An 18,901-nucleotide genomic window follows, 5' to 3' on the forward strand; every position below is an offset into this window, starting at 1 on the left:
ATTAAAATTCAGAATGAAAAGCAATGTTCTGTTGGTCACTTGAGAATTCATTAATAAACACATAAAATCCTAAAGAAGTTGGAGCTCTAGAAAAATAAAACAAATAGGCCAAAATTTTTTTTTTTTTTTTTTTTTTGCGGTACGCGGGCCTCTCACTGTTGTGGCCTCTCCCGTCGCGGAGCACAGGCTCCGGACGCACAGGCTCAGAGGCCATGGCTCACGGGCCCAGCCGCTCCGCGGCATGTGGGATCTTCCCAGACCGGGGCACGAACCCGTGTCCCCTGCGTAGGCAGGCGGACTCTCAACCACTGTGCCACCAGGGAAGCCCCAAAATATTAAATAGTAGTTGGGAACATGAGAACCTGAGAGATTTCTTCATTCTTGTATTCTGCTTTTCATTACCTCCACTCCCCTACCCCTAAAACATGTTGATTTTATAGTTGGGAGGGGGATATACACCACACAAACATATATATTAAACATCGTTAAAATTAAAATACAGGACAGTGCTGTCAGGATTAAAAAGAAACATTAAGTTCTTTAAGAGAAATTAATTAAGGGTAAAGGACTTACCTGCTCTTCTCTTTTCTGCTTACGTAACTGCAGTCCTTCTTCCTCTCTCCTTCTGCGCATCTCATCAGGATTCAGGGACTTATTTTTGTAACTTTTCAGGCGAAAGTTCTCTCTTCCTGGGGTAGTCATGACTTCTACAAAAATAAGAGGGAGGGAGGGAACAGATGAGCTCAGCTGACTATAAAGAGCTCTGTTACTTCAATAGCTCAATCTTTTAAACATATACATGCTCAGACCCACCCCACAGGTGGGTGTCTGGTGTAAATTGTCACGTGTATGCATCCTCTACAAGTGGTTGTGCTTTTGTGTACTTTACTGTACAGTACTGCATAGAGTACAGTAGTATGGTATCTTTATTTCAAGCCCAGGATGTCCAGAAGCAAGCATAAAAGCAGCAGTGATGTAGCTGGTACCGCTAAGAAGCGCCAAGCAATAACAATGGAAACAAAAGTAAAAATATTGAGAGAGTGGAGCAACAAGAGGAAGAAAAAGTAACTGAAGAACTGAAGAGATTCATGATGCAGGAAACGGCAAGGGCATTTTCTTTATTTGAGGAGGCAGTTTTTGAGGCACATCACCCAAATGTAGAACAGTACACGAAGGTTGCAGCAGCTGTTCAGAATGCAATCCAGTGCTACCACGTCACCTATGATGAGAAAAAAAAGAGCTACCCAGACATCACTGGGTCGTTTTTTCAAGAGGGAAGATAGAATTGAATCCAGCAAGGAATCAGAACTTGTGCCATCAACGTCAGGTGTGAGTGAAATTGCAGCTTGCCCTCCTTCCCCTATTGCTGATGATCCTTCAGCTCTACCATTTCCCATCTCCTCTCCCTCCTCCAGTCAGTAACTCTTCTTGCCTGTTCACTCAATGCCAGCCCCTGTATGCCAGCTGTGGTATTGTGCTACGATACTTTTCAAGGTACTGTACTGTAAGATTAAAAATGTTTTCTTTTTTTGTTTTTTTATGTATTACTTGTGTGAAAAGTATTATAAGCCTATTACAGTACAGTACTATATAGCTGATTGTTAGTTGGGTACCTAGGCTAACTTTGTTGGACCGACGAACAAACTGGACTTATGAACATGCTCTTGGAACAGAACTCATTCGTATGTAGGGAACTTACTGTATATACATTATTTTACACAACTGCTTTTTAAATCAGTTTTAAGAAAAAAGGAGAAAAATATATGTGGTTATACACTCTCTTTTAAAATTACATCATTACCTTTACTGGTGCTCTTTGTTCATGCGGATTGAAATTACCATCTGCGGTCACTTGCTTTCAGCCTAAAGAACTTCCCTTAGCCATCTTGCAAGGCAAGTCTGCTAGTAACAAAGTCTCTCAGTTTTTGTTATCTGCAAAGTATTTTACCTTCATTTATAAAGGACAGCTTTGCTGGATATAAAAAAATTGGGGTTAACAGTATTCGTCTCTGAGTTCTTGGAATATATTGGGCTGGCCAAAAGGTTCATTGTTTTTTTCCGTATGCTGGCTCTAGTAGCGCTTAGTTGTCTTTAACTTCATTCGAAACAATTTTGTTAAGATTATATTGTGACAGCTGTCATATCAGCGTGCATAAAAAAAACTTATCAAAGTTGGTGAATTTTTGTGTAGCCATTTTAATACTGAAGATGGAGGAAAAAAAGCAACATTTTCAGCATATTATGCTTTATTATTTCAAGAAAGGTAAAAACGCAACTGAAACGCGAAAAAACGATTTGTGCAGTGTATGGAGAAGGTGCTGTGACTGATCGAACGTGTCAAAAGTGGTTTGTGAAGTTTCGTGCTGGAGATTTCTCGCTGGATGATGCTCCACAGTCAGGTAGACCAGTTGAAGTTGAGATCAAAACAAGACACTAATTGACAACAATCAACATTATACCACACGGGAGACAGCCGACATACTCAAAATATCCAAATCAAGTGTTAAAAATCACTTGCACCAGCTTGGTTGTTAATCGCTTTGATGTTTGGGTTCCAGTAAGTTAAGCGAAGAAGACCTTCTTGACAGTATTTCTGCATGTGATTCTCTACTTAAACTTAACGAAAACATACTATTTTAAAACAAATTGTGACAGGTGATGAAAAGTGGATATTTACAATAATGTGGAATGGACGAGATCATGGGGCAAGCGAAATGAACCACCAACAACCACACCAAAGGCCAGTCTTCATCCAAAGAAGCTGATGTTACGTATATGGTGGGACTGGAAGGGAGTCCTCTATTATGAGCTTCTTCCAGAAAACCAAATGATTAATTCCAACAAGTACTGCTCCCAGTTAGACCAACTGAAAGCAGCACTCGATGAAAAGCATCCAGAATTAGTTAACAGAAAACTCATAATCTTCTATCAGGATAATGCAAGACCACATGTTTCTTTGATGACCAGGCAAAAAATGTTACAGCTTGGCTGGGAAGTTTTGATTCATCTGCTGTATTCACCAGACACTGCACCTTCGGATTTCCATTTATTTTCGTCTTTACAAAACTGTCTTAATGGAAAAAATTTCAATCCCTGGAAGACTGTAAAAGGCACCTGGAACAGTTCTTTGCTCAAAAAGGTAAAAAGTTTTAGGAAGATGGAATTATGAAGTTGCCTGAAAAATGGGAGAAGGTAGTGGGACAAAACGGTGCATACGTTGTTCAATAAAGCTCTTGGTAAAAATGAAAAATGTGTCCTTTATTTTTACTTAAAAACAGAAGGAACTTTTTGGCCAACCCAATATCATTCTACCACCTTCTGGACTCCATTGTTTCTGATGAGAAGTCGGCTGTAAGTAATCGGCTGTTTCTCTCTTGCTGCTCTGAAGATTCTCTCCTTGTCTTTGATTTTCAACATTTTCACACTGATATGTCCATTTGCAGATTTTCTTACATTAATCCTACTTGAAGTTCTTTGGGCTCTTTTGATGTATACGTAGGTCAGTGTTTTTCAATAAATTTGAGAAATTTTCAGCCATTATCTCCTTGAATACTTTTTCCGCTTTTCTTCTCCCCTCTTCCTCTAGTACTCTCATGTATACTGTGGTACACTTAATTAAGCTGTGACAAAGCGAGAGAGAGGCATGGACATATATACACTACCAAACGTAAGGTAGATAGCTAGTGGGAAGCAGCCGCATAGCACAGGGAGATCAGCTCGGTGCTTTGTGACTGCCTGGAGGGCTGGGATAGGGAGGGTGGGAGGGAGGGAGACGCAAGACATAAGAGATATGGGAACACATGTATATGTATAACTGATTCACTCTGTTATAAAGCAGAAACTAACACACCATTGTAAAGCAATTATACTCCAATAAAGATGTAAAAAAAAAAAGGTTACCCCACATTTCTCTGAAGCTCTTTTCAATTTTATTCATTTTTTTCTCTCCCTTCCTTGGATTTCTATCAATCTATTGGCAAGTTTGCTAATTCATTCTTCCACCAGTTCAAATCTACTATTGAGCCCCTATAACTAATTTTTCATTAGTTATGTTACTTTTCAACTCCAGAATTTCCATTTGGTTCTTCTTTAGAATTTCTGTCTCTTGATTGTCTCTATTTGATATCAGTTGTCATCATACCTTCCTTTACTTCTTTAATGAAGGTTTCCTTTGGTTCTTTGAACATATTCATAATGGGTACTTCAAAGTCTATGTTAAATCCAACATCTGTTCTCTTTCACAGGCAGTTTCTGTTGTCTGCTTTTTCCAGTGTATTAGCCATACTTTCCTGGGTTTTGTTTTTGTTTGCACATCTTTTACCTTTTTATTGGGAACTCAACATCTTATATAATACTCTGTAGCAACTCTAGGTATACTCCCCCACCCATGAGGTTTTATATTTTTATTTGCTTGTTTGTTTAGTAACTTGCTGTTTTATTTTAAAGAAGTCTACTATCCCACCCCACACCCAGCCCCCTGCACTGTTAAGCCTCTGATGCTGGTCCTCAGGGGGACATAACCTGGATATGCCCGCAGTCATCTTGCCATACAGTAATCTTTCAGGACTCACTTTCCCTGACTACTCCCAGCTATTAACCTCCACTAACTGCCAGTTGATTGCTCTACTGATTTAAACGACAGCTTCAGGCATAAATTGCTCTGCAGAGGAATCCAATCAAATTCAGGCTCCTTAGAAGGAGCAGTTTCAGGTCAGTGTTTGACATTAACTCTGTCCCCAGGAAGCCTCCTTCCAGCTGTCTCTTATCCCAGTTCTTGCTGCAAGCTCAATGGCCTGCAGTTTAGCCTGGATCTTTTTGAATCTACAAATCTCTCAAGTGCCTTTCACCACAATCTCCACTGTTTCTGAAAGTAGCCTTAGGTTTGAACTTCTCCAGCTCTACTGCAAATGAAGTCAGTGCCTTGAGGAAGAGATTAGGAACTGTTTCATGACTTGCTTCTCACCCCTACCCCCAAGCAAAATCTCTGAACCAGGGCTCTCAAGATGAAGGTGTGGACAACAGCACACTCTTCTGAGTGACAACACATTTAGCAACTGAGTATTTTGTGGGGGATAGGTAGCAACCTGAGGTCTTCTCAGCTTGTCTCTCCTGACATGGAGCTACCATCTTATAAGACAGGGAAAAGGTGATCTGTTCTCTAGTATGCTCAGCAACTCTGTTACCAAGGTAGAGCCTCTGTTCCACAAGTGGCGACTGGACAGTAGCCCCCTACCTCTCCAACACATTTTCCCAAAACTTAGCCATAACAGCAGGCAGCTGGGGGCAGGATGAGAAATCCTGATCCTGCTTCTCCCGGAAAGAAAACCTTTGCTCCAACAGGAAGCTCTGCATTTACTGTATACCCTAGGACCATTTCCAAAGCTCTAAATAGCTGTTTCTTAATAGTTTTCCTCAGTTATACTAGGGAGCAGATCTGCAGGGCTCTTATGCTATCAGACTGGAAGTCAAAGAAACAGTTATTTTTAAGAAGATGACTTTGATGCAAGCCTGGTTTGAGAATCATTGATTTATACTGTGCTGTGTCACATCACCTATTTTACCTGAATCTCTTAAAAACAAACAAACAAAAAACCTACAGGGCAAGAATTATTATTCTCATAGGTAAGGGTTCAGGAGGCTCACAGATAATTAAGGTTAAATGAGGTCATAAGGATGGGGCCCTAATCCCACAGGACTGGTGTCCTTATCAGAGGAAGAGACACCAGAGATCTCTATCTACACCCACTGCCCCCCACCGCCCCACCACCATGTGCTCAGAGAAAAAGCCATGTGAGGAAACAGAAGGTGGTCATGTGCAGGTCAGGAAGAGAGGCCTCACCGGAAGCCAACCCTGCTGGAACCTTGATCTTGGACTTCAAGCCTCCAGAACCATGAGAAAATGAACTTCTGTTGTTTAAATCACCCAATCTGTGGTACTTTTTAATGGCAGCTCAAGCAGACTAATACATATACCCAGTGGTATTTTGTCAGATTGGACTGAAAGATTGGTGCAATGCAGATGAGAATTTGCAAATAATTCTGAAGGATAATCATAACTAATGGTGCTGAGAAATGACACAGAGAAGAGTTGGATTCCTGAGGCAGGCAGCATTTTGGTTCTGAAATACCACAATATAGCATAACAGTAACAGTGTTGCAATGAAGTTTCAGGTTAAAGGTATAGTAGTATAGTAACAGGGCAAGACCTGGATAAAGTTTAATAAGACCAAAACCAATCAGACTTAAATAATTGGAAGCCTAGATTCAACATGGAGCTGGAAGGGCAAGCAGTTAAGGAAAGGCAATGTTGGGAACATAGTACACATATACAGAGAGAAGAAATGATAAAGCAAATGGAGCAAAAGGTAAAATGAACAATTGGGGAATGTGGATGAAAGGTAAACAGGAGGGCTTTGTACATTTCTTCTGTAAGCTTTAAATTATTTCAAAAAATTTTTTAAACTACAAAAAGTCTAGAAGGAAAGAAATGGTCACACAAAAATTAATTATTCATTTGCTTTTTATTAAATTGATGTAAGAAGCAAGTCCAGAGAAGATGTCTGGCCTTGAAGCCCAATTTTCAAATTTACTTCTTAGCACCAAGATGTAGGGAAGGTACTAAACTTCTGTGAATCTTGGTTTCCCTTATTTGCACTATGGAGATAATACCTTATAAGGTAAAGAGAAATAACATATGAAAGCATACTTCCACTGTCTGGCCCATATATAGATCATACCTGATATTTGTGTAGTGAAGACATGGCTATAAATAGCTCTAAAGGTTCAAAAAAAGATCCTGTCTGACAAAACTGATCAGGGGTGGCTTCATAGAGAAGATGGTGTTTCAGCTAGGTTGTGAGGGATAGATAGGAATCATCAGTTGAGGCTAAAAGAGAAAGACCCACGAAACAGGGAAGAGTACAAAATAAAGGCACAGACGTTAGAAAGAACACCTGATGAGAACAGTAGTAAGTCATGTTTGATTAGAGAAACTGTTCTTTAAAAGAGGTAGGTAACAAGAGAAATGCAAAGGCCTCTTGGTTTTCTTTTTCTTTCTTGTTTGGTTAGATTTCAGTATCCAAGAAATCACAAATGACTCCAGCATTCTAATAATTTCTACCTACCATTCATACAGTGCACTTGTGCCTTTGAATTTCAAAACATTTCAACAAAAAAGGAAATGCAAACAGTATGGAAGGGTATAAAAAGAAAAATGAAAGTGTACCTCCCCCATTGTTTCTAAAGGTAACCACCATCAAGTTCTCTGTATATCCTTTCAAGAAGTGGTTATACAAGCACATACACACCCTTTTGGTTATTACTGTATACTGACAGAACAATTCTATACACAGTTCTGCACTTTGCTTCAACTTTTGACAACTTTCCATACCAATGCCTACAAAGCCTTATCATTTTTAACAATATAGTAATTAATTGTTGTAGCATAATAACTAGACCCTACACATAACTGACAATTAAGCTTGACTCCAATTTTCTGTCAAAAATAATGCTGTAACCAATATTCTTTTTCATGTATTTGTACATATTTTGCAATTGTATCCATGAATGAATTCTAAACAGTGGAACCTCAAGGTCAAAAATATGTTCACTTCTGATTCACTTTGTTATAAAGCGGAAACTAATGCACCACTGTAAAGCAATTATACCCCAATAAAGATGTTTAAAAAAATATATGTTCACTTAAAATTTTGATATTGTCAAAAAGTTCCCTCTAAAATATTGCACCAATGTACCAGTGAATATGAGTGTTAACAGTTCCCCACCACCATCACTAACCCACGACTGAATCAAAATTTTTGACATTTGACAATGTGATATGCGAAAAAAATGCTTGCAATGAACACTATTTTCATAATACTCTTAGTTATATGCTTCTTTCATTTTCACTCATAAGTTTTTCAGAGGCGTGGTGATGTGATGGCATCAGTCTGGTGCCTAATGGGATGTTTGCTGTGTATTCCTGTGTTTTAAAATTGTTTTTATTTCTAATGCAGTAATTTTGCAGATACACAATAACATAAAGGTTTTTCAGGGTCCTCAATAAATGTAAAGTTCTGAGACCAAAAGAAAATGAGAACCCTTGGTCCAGATAATCCTTTCAGTCTTAAGAGGGGGGAAAAAGAAAACCTTTGATATTCAGATAGCATTCAATTCACAGATTAAGGAAACATCTTTACAATACTCTATCTTCTTGGTCAGAAATTAAATACGTATTTCCATTTATCTCTTTTGTTACAATGATAAATGTGATGCTTCCTTCCACTATATTCTAACTGGCTACTGTTTGTTTATAGGAAAATTATTCATTACTATATGCTAATTTTTTAAAGCCAGCCACTGAATTAAATCAACTACTGAATTCTGTTTCTGATACTTTAGCTGACACTCTTTATACTGGGGATTTTTCAAAGGGTCATGTTTACTGGGGTATAATTTACATAGAGTAAAATTTGCCATTTAAGTAAATATCACAACAATTAAGATAGACATTTTCCTCACTACAAAAAATTCTGTCAGGTCCCTTTCTAGTAAATCCACTTGCCCCAATCCCAGGCAATCGGTCCCTATAATTTTGCATTCTCCAGAATGTCAAACAAATGGAGCCATACAACAGGTAGCTTTCTGTGTGTGGCTTCTTTTACTCAGTATTAACTAATTTGAGAGTCCTCCATACTGTTGCATTTATCAGTAATTGATTCCTTTCATTGCTGAATTGTATTCCATTGTATTCCACAATTTGTTTATCTATTTACCAGATGATGGACATCTAGTTTGCAGTTTTGGGTGATTATGAATAAGCTACTATAAACATTCACATATGGCATTTGTTTAGATAAATGATTTCATTTTTCTTGGGTAAAAACCTAAGAGTGAAACTGCTGGGTCATATAGTAAGTACATGTTTAACTTTACAAGAAATTGTCCAACTGTTTTCCAAAGTGGCTGTAACATCATGCATTCCTATCACCAATTTATTATAGCTCCAGTCGTGTCATAGTATTGAGATATATATATATTTTTAAATCACATCTAAGTACCACCCATCCATATCTATTTTATTGAAGTTTTAAAAACCTGAAATGTGTGTTGAATTAGATCAAATGCCTTTTGGCAGTTATTAAAACGGTCACTGTTTATCCCCTTTGACATATTAAATATGGTGATATATTAATACACTTCTTTTTTTTTCCGGTATGCGGGCCTCTCGCTGTTGTGGCCTCTCCTGTTGCGGAGCACAGGCTCCAGACACGCAGGCTCAGTGGCCATGGCTCATGGGCCCAGCCGCTCCGCGGCATGTGGGATCTTCCTGGACCGGGGCACGAACCCGTGTCCCCTGCATCGGCAGGCGGACTCTCAACCACTGTGCCACCAGGGAAGCCCCAATACACTTCTTAATAGTCAATGATTTTTGACTCTTGGAATAAACACACTTGGTCACAGTGTATCATTCTTTTTAATTCTATCTGTTAGTTATCTTTTTTTTACACTAATTTAAATTTTATTTAATTAACATACATTAAAATTGACTTGTTTTGTATACAGTTCTATAAATTTAACACATGTATAAATTTGTTCAGCCATCACCACAACCAAGATACAACTTGGTTCCATCACCTCAGAAAACTCCCTTGTGATATAATTTTGTAGTCACACTCTCCCCAACCTTTAACTCCCAGCAACCATGGGTCTTTTTTCCATCACTACAGCTTTGTCTTTTTGAGATCATCATACTAATGGAATCATACACTATATAACTTTTTGAGACTGACTTCTTTCCCTCAGAAAAATGCCAAGTTGTCTCATGTTAATAATCTATTCCCTTTTATTGCAAAATAGTTTTCTATTGTAGAGATGGACCTCAGTTTGTTGATCACATTAGGTTACTCCCTTTTTTAGGAGATCATAAGTAGAGAAGATATAAACACTGACGTCCAGGTTGCTGTATGAAGATGAATTATCATAGCCTAAGCAGGAGTGGCATGCCTGAGCCATATGGCAAATATATGTTTTAAACTGATTTTTTAAAAATACCTGCCAAATTGTTTTCAGATTGTCTATACTCTTTTGCATTTCTACCAGTAATGCATGGGATTTCCAGTCTCTCTGCATCCTCAGCAGCATTTGATATTTTTATTTTAGCCATTCTACTAACAGCTTGTATAATGGTATCTTGCGGCTTTAATTTCCATTTCGCTGACGGCTAATGATGATGAACATCGTTTTATGTGCTTATTTGTCACCCATATATTTTCTTTGGTTAAACATTTGTTCAATCCTTTTGCCTACTTTTTTTTTTTTTTGCGGTACGCGGGCCTCTCACTGCTGTGGCCTCTCCCGTTGTGGAGCACAGGCTCCGGACGCGCAGGCTCAGCGGCCATGGCTCACGGGCCCAGCCGCTCCGCGGCATGTGGGATCTTCCCGGACCGGGGCACGAACCCATGTCCCCTGCATCAGCAGGCGGACTCTCAACCACTGCGCCACCAGGGAAGCCCTTGCCTACTTTTTGATTGTTTTCTTATTGGTGAGTTTTGAGAGCTCTTATATATTCTGAATATAAGTACATTGTGAGATAAGTGATTTTTAAATATTCTTGCAGCCTATAGCTTTCCTCTTCATTCTCTTCATAGTATCTTTCACAAATTAAATATTTTAACTTTGATAAAGTCCAATTTATTATTTTTATTTATCTTTTATGCTTTTGGTGTCACATCTGCAAACTCTTTTCTATCTCAGGTCATCAATATTTTCTCCTACATTTTCCTCTAAAAGTTTTACGGCCTTAACATTTTATATGTACATCTATGATCTATTTTGAATTAATTTTTGTTTAAGGTGTGAGGTTTGGGTCAAGTTTCAGTCTTTTGCATATGGATGTTCAGGTGTAACAACACCATTTTTGTTGTGTTTTTCCCAGCTTTATTCAAATACAATGGACAAATAAAAGCTGTACATATTTAAGGTATATAATGTGATGATTTGATATACGTATACATTGTGAAATGATTACCATAATCAAGCTATTTAAATTATCTATGACATCACATAGTCTTCTCTTTTTTGTGGTGTGAACACTTAAAATATATTCTCTTAGAAAACTTCAAATATATAATACGGTATTATTTGCTATAGTCTCCACGATGCACGTTAGACCCCCAGAACTTACTCATTTTATAACTGAAAGCATGTACCCTCTCACATCTCAGTTTTCCTACCCCCTCAGTCTCTGGCAACCACCATTCTACTCTTTGCTTCTGTGAGTTCAACTCTTTTATGTTCCACATATAAGTGAGATCATACAGTATTTTTCTCTGCCTGATTTATCACCTACCATAATGACCTTAAGGTCTATTTATACTTTTAAAAAGGCAGGATTTTCATATTTCTATGGCTGAATAATATTCCATTTTACATTTATGCCACATTTTCTTTACCCTTCCATCCATCTATAGACACTTAGATTATTTCCTTGTCTTTGTTATATCGCGAATAATGTTGCAATGACATGGGAGTGCAACTCTCTCTACGAGATAACTGATTTCCTTTGGATATATAGCCAAAAGTGGAAGAGCTGTATCATACAGCAGTTCTAATTTTAATTATGTGACAAAAGTTCATACTGTTTTCCATAGTAAGCTGCACTAATTAACATTCCCACCAACAGTACACAAGAGATCCCTTTTCTTCATATCTTTGTCAGCATTTATTATCTTCTGTCTTTTTGATAAAAGACCTGTGGGCTTCTCAGATATGGCCTTTATTATGTTAACATACATTCCTACTACACCTAATTTGATGAGAGTTTTTATCATGGAAGGATGTTGAATTTTTGTCAGATGCTTTTTCTGCATCTATTGAGATGATCATGACATTTATCCTTCGTTCTGTTCATGTAGTGTATCATATTAATTGATTTGAATATGTTGAGCCATCCTTGTAACCCAAGGATAAATCCCATTTGCCTCATTGCGTATGACTCTTTTTTTTTTCCAACATCTTTATTGGAATATAATTGCTTTACAATGGTGTGTTAGCTTCTACTTTATAACAAAGTGAATCAGCTATACATATACATATATCCCTGTATCTCTTCCCTCTTGCGTCTCCTTCCCTCCCACTCTCCCTATCCCAACCCTCTAGGTGGTCACAAAGCACCGAGCTGATCTCCCTGTGCTATGCGGCTGCTTCCCACTAGCTATCTATTTTACATTTGGTAGTGTATGTATGTCCATGCCACTCTCTCACTTTGTCCCAACTTATTCTTCCCCCTCCCCGTATCCTCAAGTCCATTCTCTAGTAGGTCTGTATCTTTATTCCTGTCCTGCCCCTAGGTTCTTCATGACCATTTTTTTTTTTTTAGATTCCATATATATGTGTTAGCATACGGTATTTGTTTTTCTCTTTTTTTTTTTTTCTTTTTTTTGCAGTACGCGGGCCTCTCACTGTTGTGGCCTCTCCCATTGCGGAGCACAGGCTCCGGACGCGCAGGCTCAGCAGCCATGGCTCACGGGCCCAGCCGCTCTGCGGCATGAGGGATCTTCCCGGACCGGGGCACGAACCCGTGTCCCCTACATCGGCAGGCGGACTCTCAACCACTGCACCACCAGGGAAGCCCCTGTTTTTCTCTTTCTGACTTACTTCACTCTGTATGACAGACTCTAGGTCCATCCACCTCACTACAAATAACTCAATTTCCTTTTTTATGGTTGAGTAATATTCCATTGTATATATGTGCCACATCTTCTTTATCCATTCATCTGTCGATGGACACTTAGGCTGCTTCCAAGTCCTGGCTATTGTAAATATAGCTGCAATGAACACTGTGGTACATGACTCTTTTTGAATTATGGTTTTCTCAGGGTATATGCCTAGTAGTGGGATTGTTGGGTCGTATGGTAGTTCTATTTTTAGTTTTTTAAGGAACCTCCATAGTGTTCTCCATAGTGGCTGTATCAATTTACATTCCCACCAACAGTGCAAGAGGGGTCCCTTTTCTCCACACCCTCTTCAGCATTTATTGTTTGTAGATTTTTTGATGATGGCCATTCTGACTGGTGTGAGGTGATATATCATGGTAGAGATTTTTGCATATGTGTTCCTCAAGGATAATGGCCTGTATTTTTTTTCTTATGTTGTCCTTATCTGGCTTTACTTTTTTTTAATAGTCACAGTGTATCATTCTTTTTAATTCTGTTAGTTTTCTTAAAAATTTCTAAATCAGTATCCACACATAAGATTGATTATTTAATAAAATACCCTCCTCTTTGGGGGTAGGGGTGGATATTGTATTTGTCACATGATTCCAATTTTATGACATTCGGAAGAGGCAAAACTATGGAGAGTTAAAAGATCAGCGGTTGCCAGGGGGTTAAGGGATGAATAGCAGAGCACAGAGGATTTTGGAGGCAGTGAAACTATTCTGTTGGACTATAATGGCCGATACATGTCAGTAGACATTTGTCAAAACCCACAGAATGAATGTACAACTCCAAGAATGAACCCAAATGTAAACTATGGGCTTTGGGTGATAATGATGTGTCAGTGTTGGTTGGATTATAACAAATGTACCACTCTGGTGGAAATGTCAATGGTGGGGGCACTGGGTGTACAGGCGTAGGGAGTAGATGGGAATTCAGTAGTTTCCATTCAATTTTACTGTGAACCTAAAATTGCTCAAACAAATAAAGTCAATATTTTTTAAAAAAATCGAAGCTTTCTTCTCTGATATTCATAAATGAGACTGGGTTCCCCTCTTAGCAGGGGAAAGAGATTATGTTTGCCAAGTGGGAGAGCTTTTTGAAAATCAAGACGCCTCAACTGTCCTTCCAAAGAGTTTGATTAATAGGTCTGAGGCAAACACGAGGTCTCTAGTGTTGTTTTTTCTTTTAAAGACTCCCAAGTGAATTCTGATCTGCATCTGCATGCAACTCAAAATCACTATAGCAAAGCAAAAGTTTTATTGGAAAATAATGCAAAATACAGCTGAAATGTAGGCTTCAGTTGGATTGAAGAGAGCTTAGATAACAAATGAAATAAAATCTATAGAGGTTTATGATTTTAAAAAAACATGTAATAGTATGGGAAAATTAATTTATCCTAAGCAAATATTTTTAGGATATTATCACCTAAGTGATTAATTGAAAAACTTAAGTTATTGTCAATAACTTTTCACTCTCTCAGGAAGCAGAAGCCTTTAAAATTAAAGCCATTATGCCCCATTTTCCTCTTGTTTTCTAGGGAAATAAAGCCAAAAAAGCAATAAAGTTAAAAACAAGATGCAAAGCTGGTGGTAAAATAGAAATGTACTCTACTCTTCCAAAATGAAATCTCCCAATTTCCCCTTCATGTCTATTTAGTTAAAATTATCAAATTTTGCTTATTATTCCATCCAGAGTGATTTTATCTATTCCTATCTATTCACACTGCCACCAGTCTGATCCAGGTCCCTGTCATCCTACAGCTAGATAACTGCAACAGCTCTAACCACCCTTCCGTAACCTCAGTCTCTTTGCTCTTCAATTCATCCTTCGCACAGCTCTCAGATTTATCTCAACACCTTTTTCACTACATAACTTCAATGCCTAAGGACCTAAAATGAGTTTTTAGCACTACTTAGATCAAATCCGAACTTCTTTGTCCTACAAGTTCCCTTGGCTTTGATACTCTTTTCATTTCTCATCAATCTATTCCCAAAACGCACTGAGTATAGATCTTTTTATGTTTTTATTATATTCAAGTATATATACTGGTATATATATTGAGTGTGCTGAGTCAATCCAAGCAGTCAGTAAGCCCCTAACCATTGTGAATATTTAACATTCACAATATTCTTCGTTCAACACTATAAAATGTTAGTATACTTAATTCCATCATATAAATTGAGTATAATTTTATTAGAAAACATGATGTGCATTTAATACTAAAAAAACCAAAGACCACAAGAAAGTATGACTACAAAAAAAGCAAGTTACAGGTTTATGAATTTAAGCATAAATGAATTTTAAGTATAAAAAATTTTCAGTTCAGTTGCGAATATTTTTTGAACCTATTTTTTCATTAGAGAATGGAGAGGTGTGAGCCTGCACCCCAGAGTACATGCTCTCCCATTTGTAAATATTAATTACTCATCTGTTGTTAACTTCTAGTCAAGTAGCAGTGGGTCCCTTTAAAATATTTTAATAAAAATTAGGAAAGAAAAATGACATTTAAAATACCCTACCCATTTCTTCCCAGTAAAATTATTAGAGTACCTTTATTTTAGTGACAACATTCTTGCGTTCAATGGAGGCAAGGTTTGAAAAACCCTGCAATAACCCTCCTCTGTGAGAAGTCAATGCTACAGATATGATTCGTAGGTGCTCACCTCTGATTACATCTCATAGCTCTAACTCCATTAACCTAATAGAAATCCCTACTTTCTTTCATGTCCCAGCTTCAGACCTTCTTCAACTGAGATGTTTACTAAAAACCTTTGACCCTGAATTCTGACCTCACTTCCAGTATCTACAGGTTCCCAACATGTAAGGTTCCCCAGAGACATTCTCAATATCCAAACATTTAAAGGAAAATATTTACCAAAGATTTGGGGAATTCACACCCCAAGATTCAGTAATTCCACTTTTGGAATGTACACAAAGGCAATAAAATCAGCAGTATGTAGAAGAATATTCACAGCAGCATGACTTACAATGAAAAACTGTAAACCTAAAAATTCCAAAACGAGGGCTTGGCTATGGGACATAATCATAACATACTGCGAATTAAGAAAAACAGAACATTAACACATGACAAATCGGGGTGGTAGGAATAAAACCCCAATTTATACTATTCTCTATACTTTTTTAAACATTTTATAACTTAGAATACAAAAATCTTAAGTGGAAATTAATATTCTTCTTTATCTTCCAAATTTTCTACAGTAAGCAATATACTACTTATACAATAAGAAAAACTTTCAAAAAGTAAAGCTGGAAGCATGTATTATATTTACTACAATGAGGCTTCCCAGCCTAACTAAAACATTAAATTTCTTTACTTTTGGCTAGAATTTTATCAACTCAACATGCTGTTATTTCATCAAAGTTCTAATTGAATACTTCAGGTCTTTATGAAAGGGAAAAACCACTTCCCCCTTATAGCTGGATATTTTTAGAGAGAAATCTTTCCCCAAAAATGGCATAATGGACTCCTTCATGGGGGGGGAAAGAAAAAGCGCAAACTTGCCTTTATCCAATTCATATCCATTACTGAATCTAATATATCTATTACATGTACACTTATAACGGTTTTAATGTTTTAAATTAAGATTTAGCACCTACAGGATGTATGTGCTTTCCTCCCAAAACATATTAACAACTCGAAGCTCAGAAATTTAATTTTAATCTTCAATACTAAACAAAGTACTGAGCGTACAACACTCAAATGCCATGGAAAGAATGAACAGGCCAGAAATAAAGAGTTCACGTAAAGAAATAAAATGATGGATTTGGTAGATTAATCCATACCAAAATTATCTTTTTTAAAAAAAGGATGAACTACAAAGATAGAACACAAAAGGAGAGAATCAGAGGTGACAGATGAGATGTCAAAAACTTTTTCGAAGCCTTGAAACAGATGGCCCTGGGACTTCCCTGGTGGTCCAGTGGTTAAAAATCCATCTTGCAATGCAGGGAACATGGGTTCGATCCCTGGTTGGGGAACTAAGATCCCCCATGCCGCCGGGAAACTAAGCCCGCGTGCCACAACTACTGAGCCCGTGTGTTCTGGAGCCCGCTTGCAGCAAGGAAAGATCCCCGCATGCTGCAACGAAGATCCCATGTGCCGCAACTAAGACCCGACGTAGCCAAATAAATAAATTTTTTAAAAAGATGGTCTAATGATATTTTACTAGCGAAGTGGAGAACTCTGAAGCCTAAGCACCTGTAAAGAAGCTGATTCACACTGCCCACAAGCAGGAAGCTTCATAGACAGGAGCCCCCGCCCCCCCCACCCCAGGCATCTCTGAATGTAGAGTGAGGAACAGGACTAAAAACTAGCAGGTTAGCTGAAAGTCTACAAAACAGCCATCACATTCAGACTTCCTCCTCCATTGTGCACAGCCAGGCAACAGTCCATCCCCAAGCCCCTATGGATGTTGAGAGCATTACTCTGAAGAAACTAAACTAGAGAGACTCTAAAATGAGGGACTCCAGTGTAGGTGATGTGCTATACAAAAGACAGGATTACATGAACACAATTAACAGTGAGAACGCCAGCTTCTTTTCTAAGACAAGTTCTCAGAATTTGGCATCCAGGTGTGTATCCTCCAGGCAAGACTGGAGGCTCTCTTTTACTTTTTTTTTTTTAATTTTATTGAAGTATAGTTGATTTACAATGTTGTGTTAGTTGGAGGCTCTCTTTCTCAAGGAAATTGACAAGCCCGAGAGAAAAGAACTATGAGAGTCCCCTCCCCCTATAAATGGCCACAGCTACCCTGTCCACCCTTTAACAAGCCACACCTATAGTTTCCAATTCAGTTTTTAGCACTTCACTCTTAAATAGGAATGGACAACCGTAAGTTTACCAGACATCCAGGGAGAGCCTCTACAGAGAAAGACTGCAATGGAAACAAAGGAACTTCGAAGAAACAGAGCAATGAGGGGTACAAAACTTTAAAAAAAAAACAACAAAACACCATCATTAATACTGTCCTCAAGAAGACTATAGTGTCTATAAAATAATATAAAGATACCATAAGAATGAGCTCTAAGAAATTAAAATATGGATAGGAATTAACAATTCAATAGAAGGGCTGTAAGATAACATTAAAGAAATCTCTCAGGAAACAGAACAAAAAGACTAAGTGATGGAAAACAGGAAGGAAAAGAAAATTAAAAGAACCACCTAAGAATTCTAAGACCCAAATAATACAATTCCAAGAAAGACAAAAAAATCAAATGAGAAAGATTATCAAAGAAACAATGCATCAAATTTAGAGTATTCATTCAATGAAAGACACCATGGACAAAACTAACAGAAAGATGACAGGCCTATAAAAGATATTTTCCAATCCTAAAACCAACAGACCTCCACAAGGAACTCCTGCAAACCAAAATAAAAAGACAGGAGGAGTTCCCTGGTGGCCTAGTGGTTAGAATTCCAGGCTTTCACTGTTGTGGCCTGGGTTCAATCCCTGGGTCGGGGAACTGAGATCCTGCAAGCTGCGCAGCACAGCACAGCCGAAACAAACAAACAAACAAACAAAAAAGACAGGGACCGGAAAGATAGACAAAGTACAAAACAGACAATTAACAAAAGGGAAAACCTGAATGGATACAAGAGATGCTCGAATTCATTAATTATCAGAGAATGTAAATTAAAACAATGAGATACCACTTTATACCCGACTAGCAAACATTAAGAAGTTAGATAAAACCAAGTGCTGTCAAAGATGTGGGCAAATAAGAAAACTCCTCACTGCTAGCAGGCACATAAACTAGTTCTCCTATTCTATGACCCAGGAATCCCACTCCTGGGCATACATCCCAAAGAACTTCTCACACAGGTCCACAAGGATGTACAAGTAAGAGTATATTTACCACAGTGTACTTGTGATGCCAGAGAGGCAACTCAGATGTCAGTGATTAGGGAATAAAAAGTAAAATGTGGTAGATGCACATTATGGAATTCTACATTATACGCAACTATATGTACACACAACAAAACAGAAAGGTCTCCAAACAATGCTGAGTAAAAAGAGTAAGAAACAGAACAAGGTCTATAACACAATATATAAACTAAATACACAAAACGCACTACATATTTCACAATGATTCACATACAATCAAGGAATGTATCAGCCACAATGCAGTGGGTGCCTACTAGAAAGGGTAATGGAAGTAGG

The 18,901-nt window shown here is 37.9% G+C and overlaps 1 protein-coding gene across 2 annotated transcripts in view; it reads right to left on the minus strand.

The window, feature by feature from the left end:
* KPNA1 (karyopherin subunit alpha 1) overlaps positions 1 to 18,901 on the minus strand; it is a 67,924-nt gene that overhangs the window by 44,387 nt on the left and 4,636 nt on the right. For both annotated transcript variants that reach the window (XM_029214011.1, XM_029214010.1), the window contains exon 2: positions 574 to 707. In XM_029214011.1, the coding sequence (XP_029069844.1) occupies positions 574 to 702 (129 nt within the window). In that variant the 5' untranslated portion in view covers positions 703 to 707. The remainder of the gene's footprint in view (positions 1 to 573; positions 708 to 18,901) is intronic.

Source organism: Monodon monoceros, unplaced genomic scaffold, assembly GCF_005190385.1.
Source record: "Monodon monoceros isolate NGI ecotype Baffin Bay Population unplaced genomic scaffold, NGI_Narwhal_1 Super_Scaffold_11, whole genome shotgun sequence".
NCBI classification, from domain to species: domain Eukaryota; kingdom Metazoa; phylum Chordata; class Mammalia; order Artiodactyla; family Monodontidae; genus Monodon; species Monodon monoceros.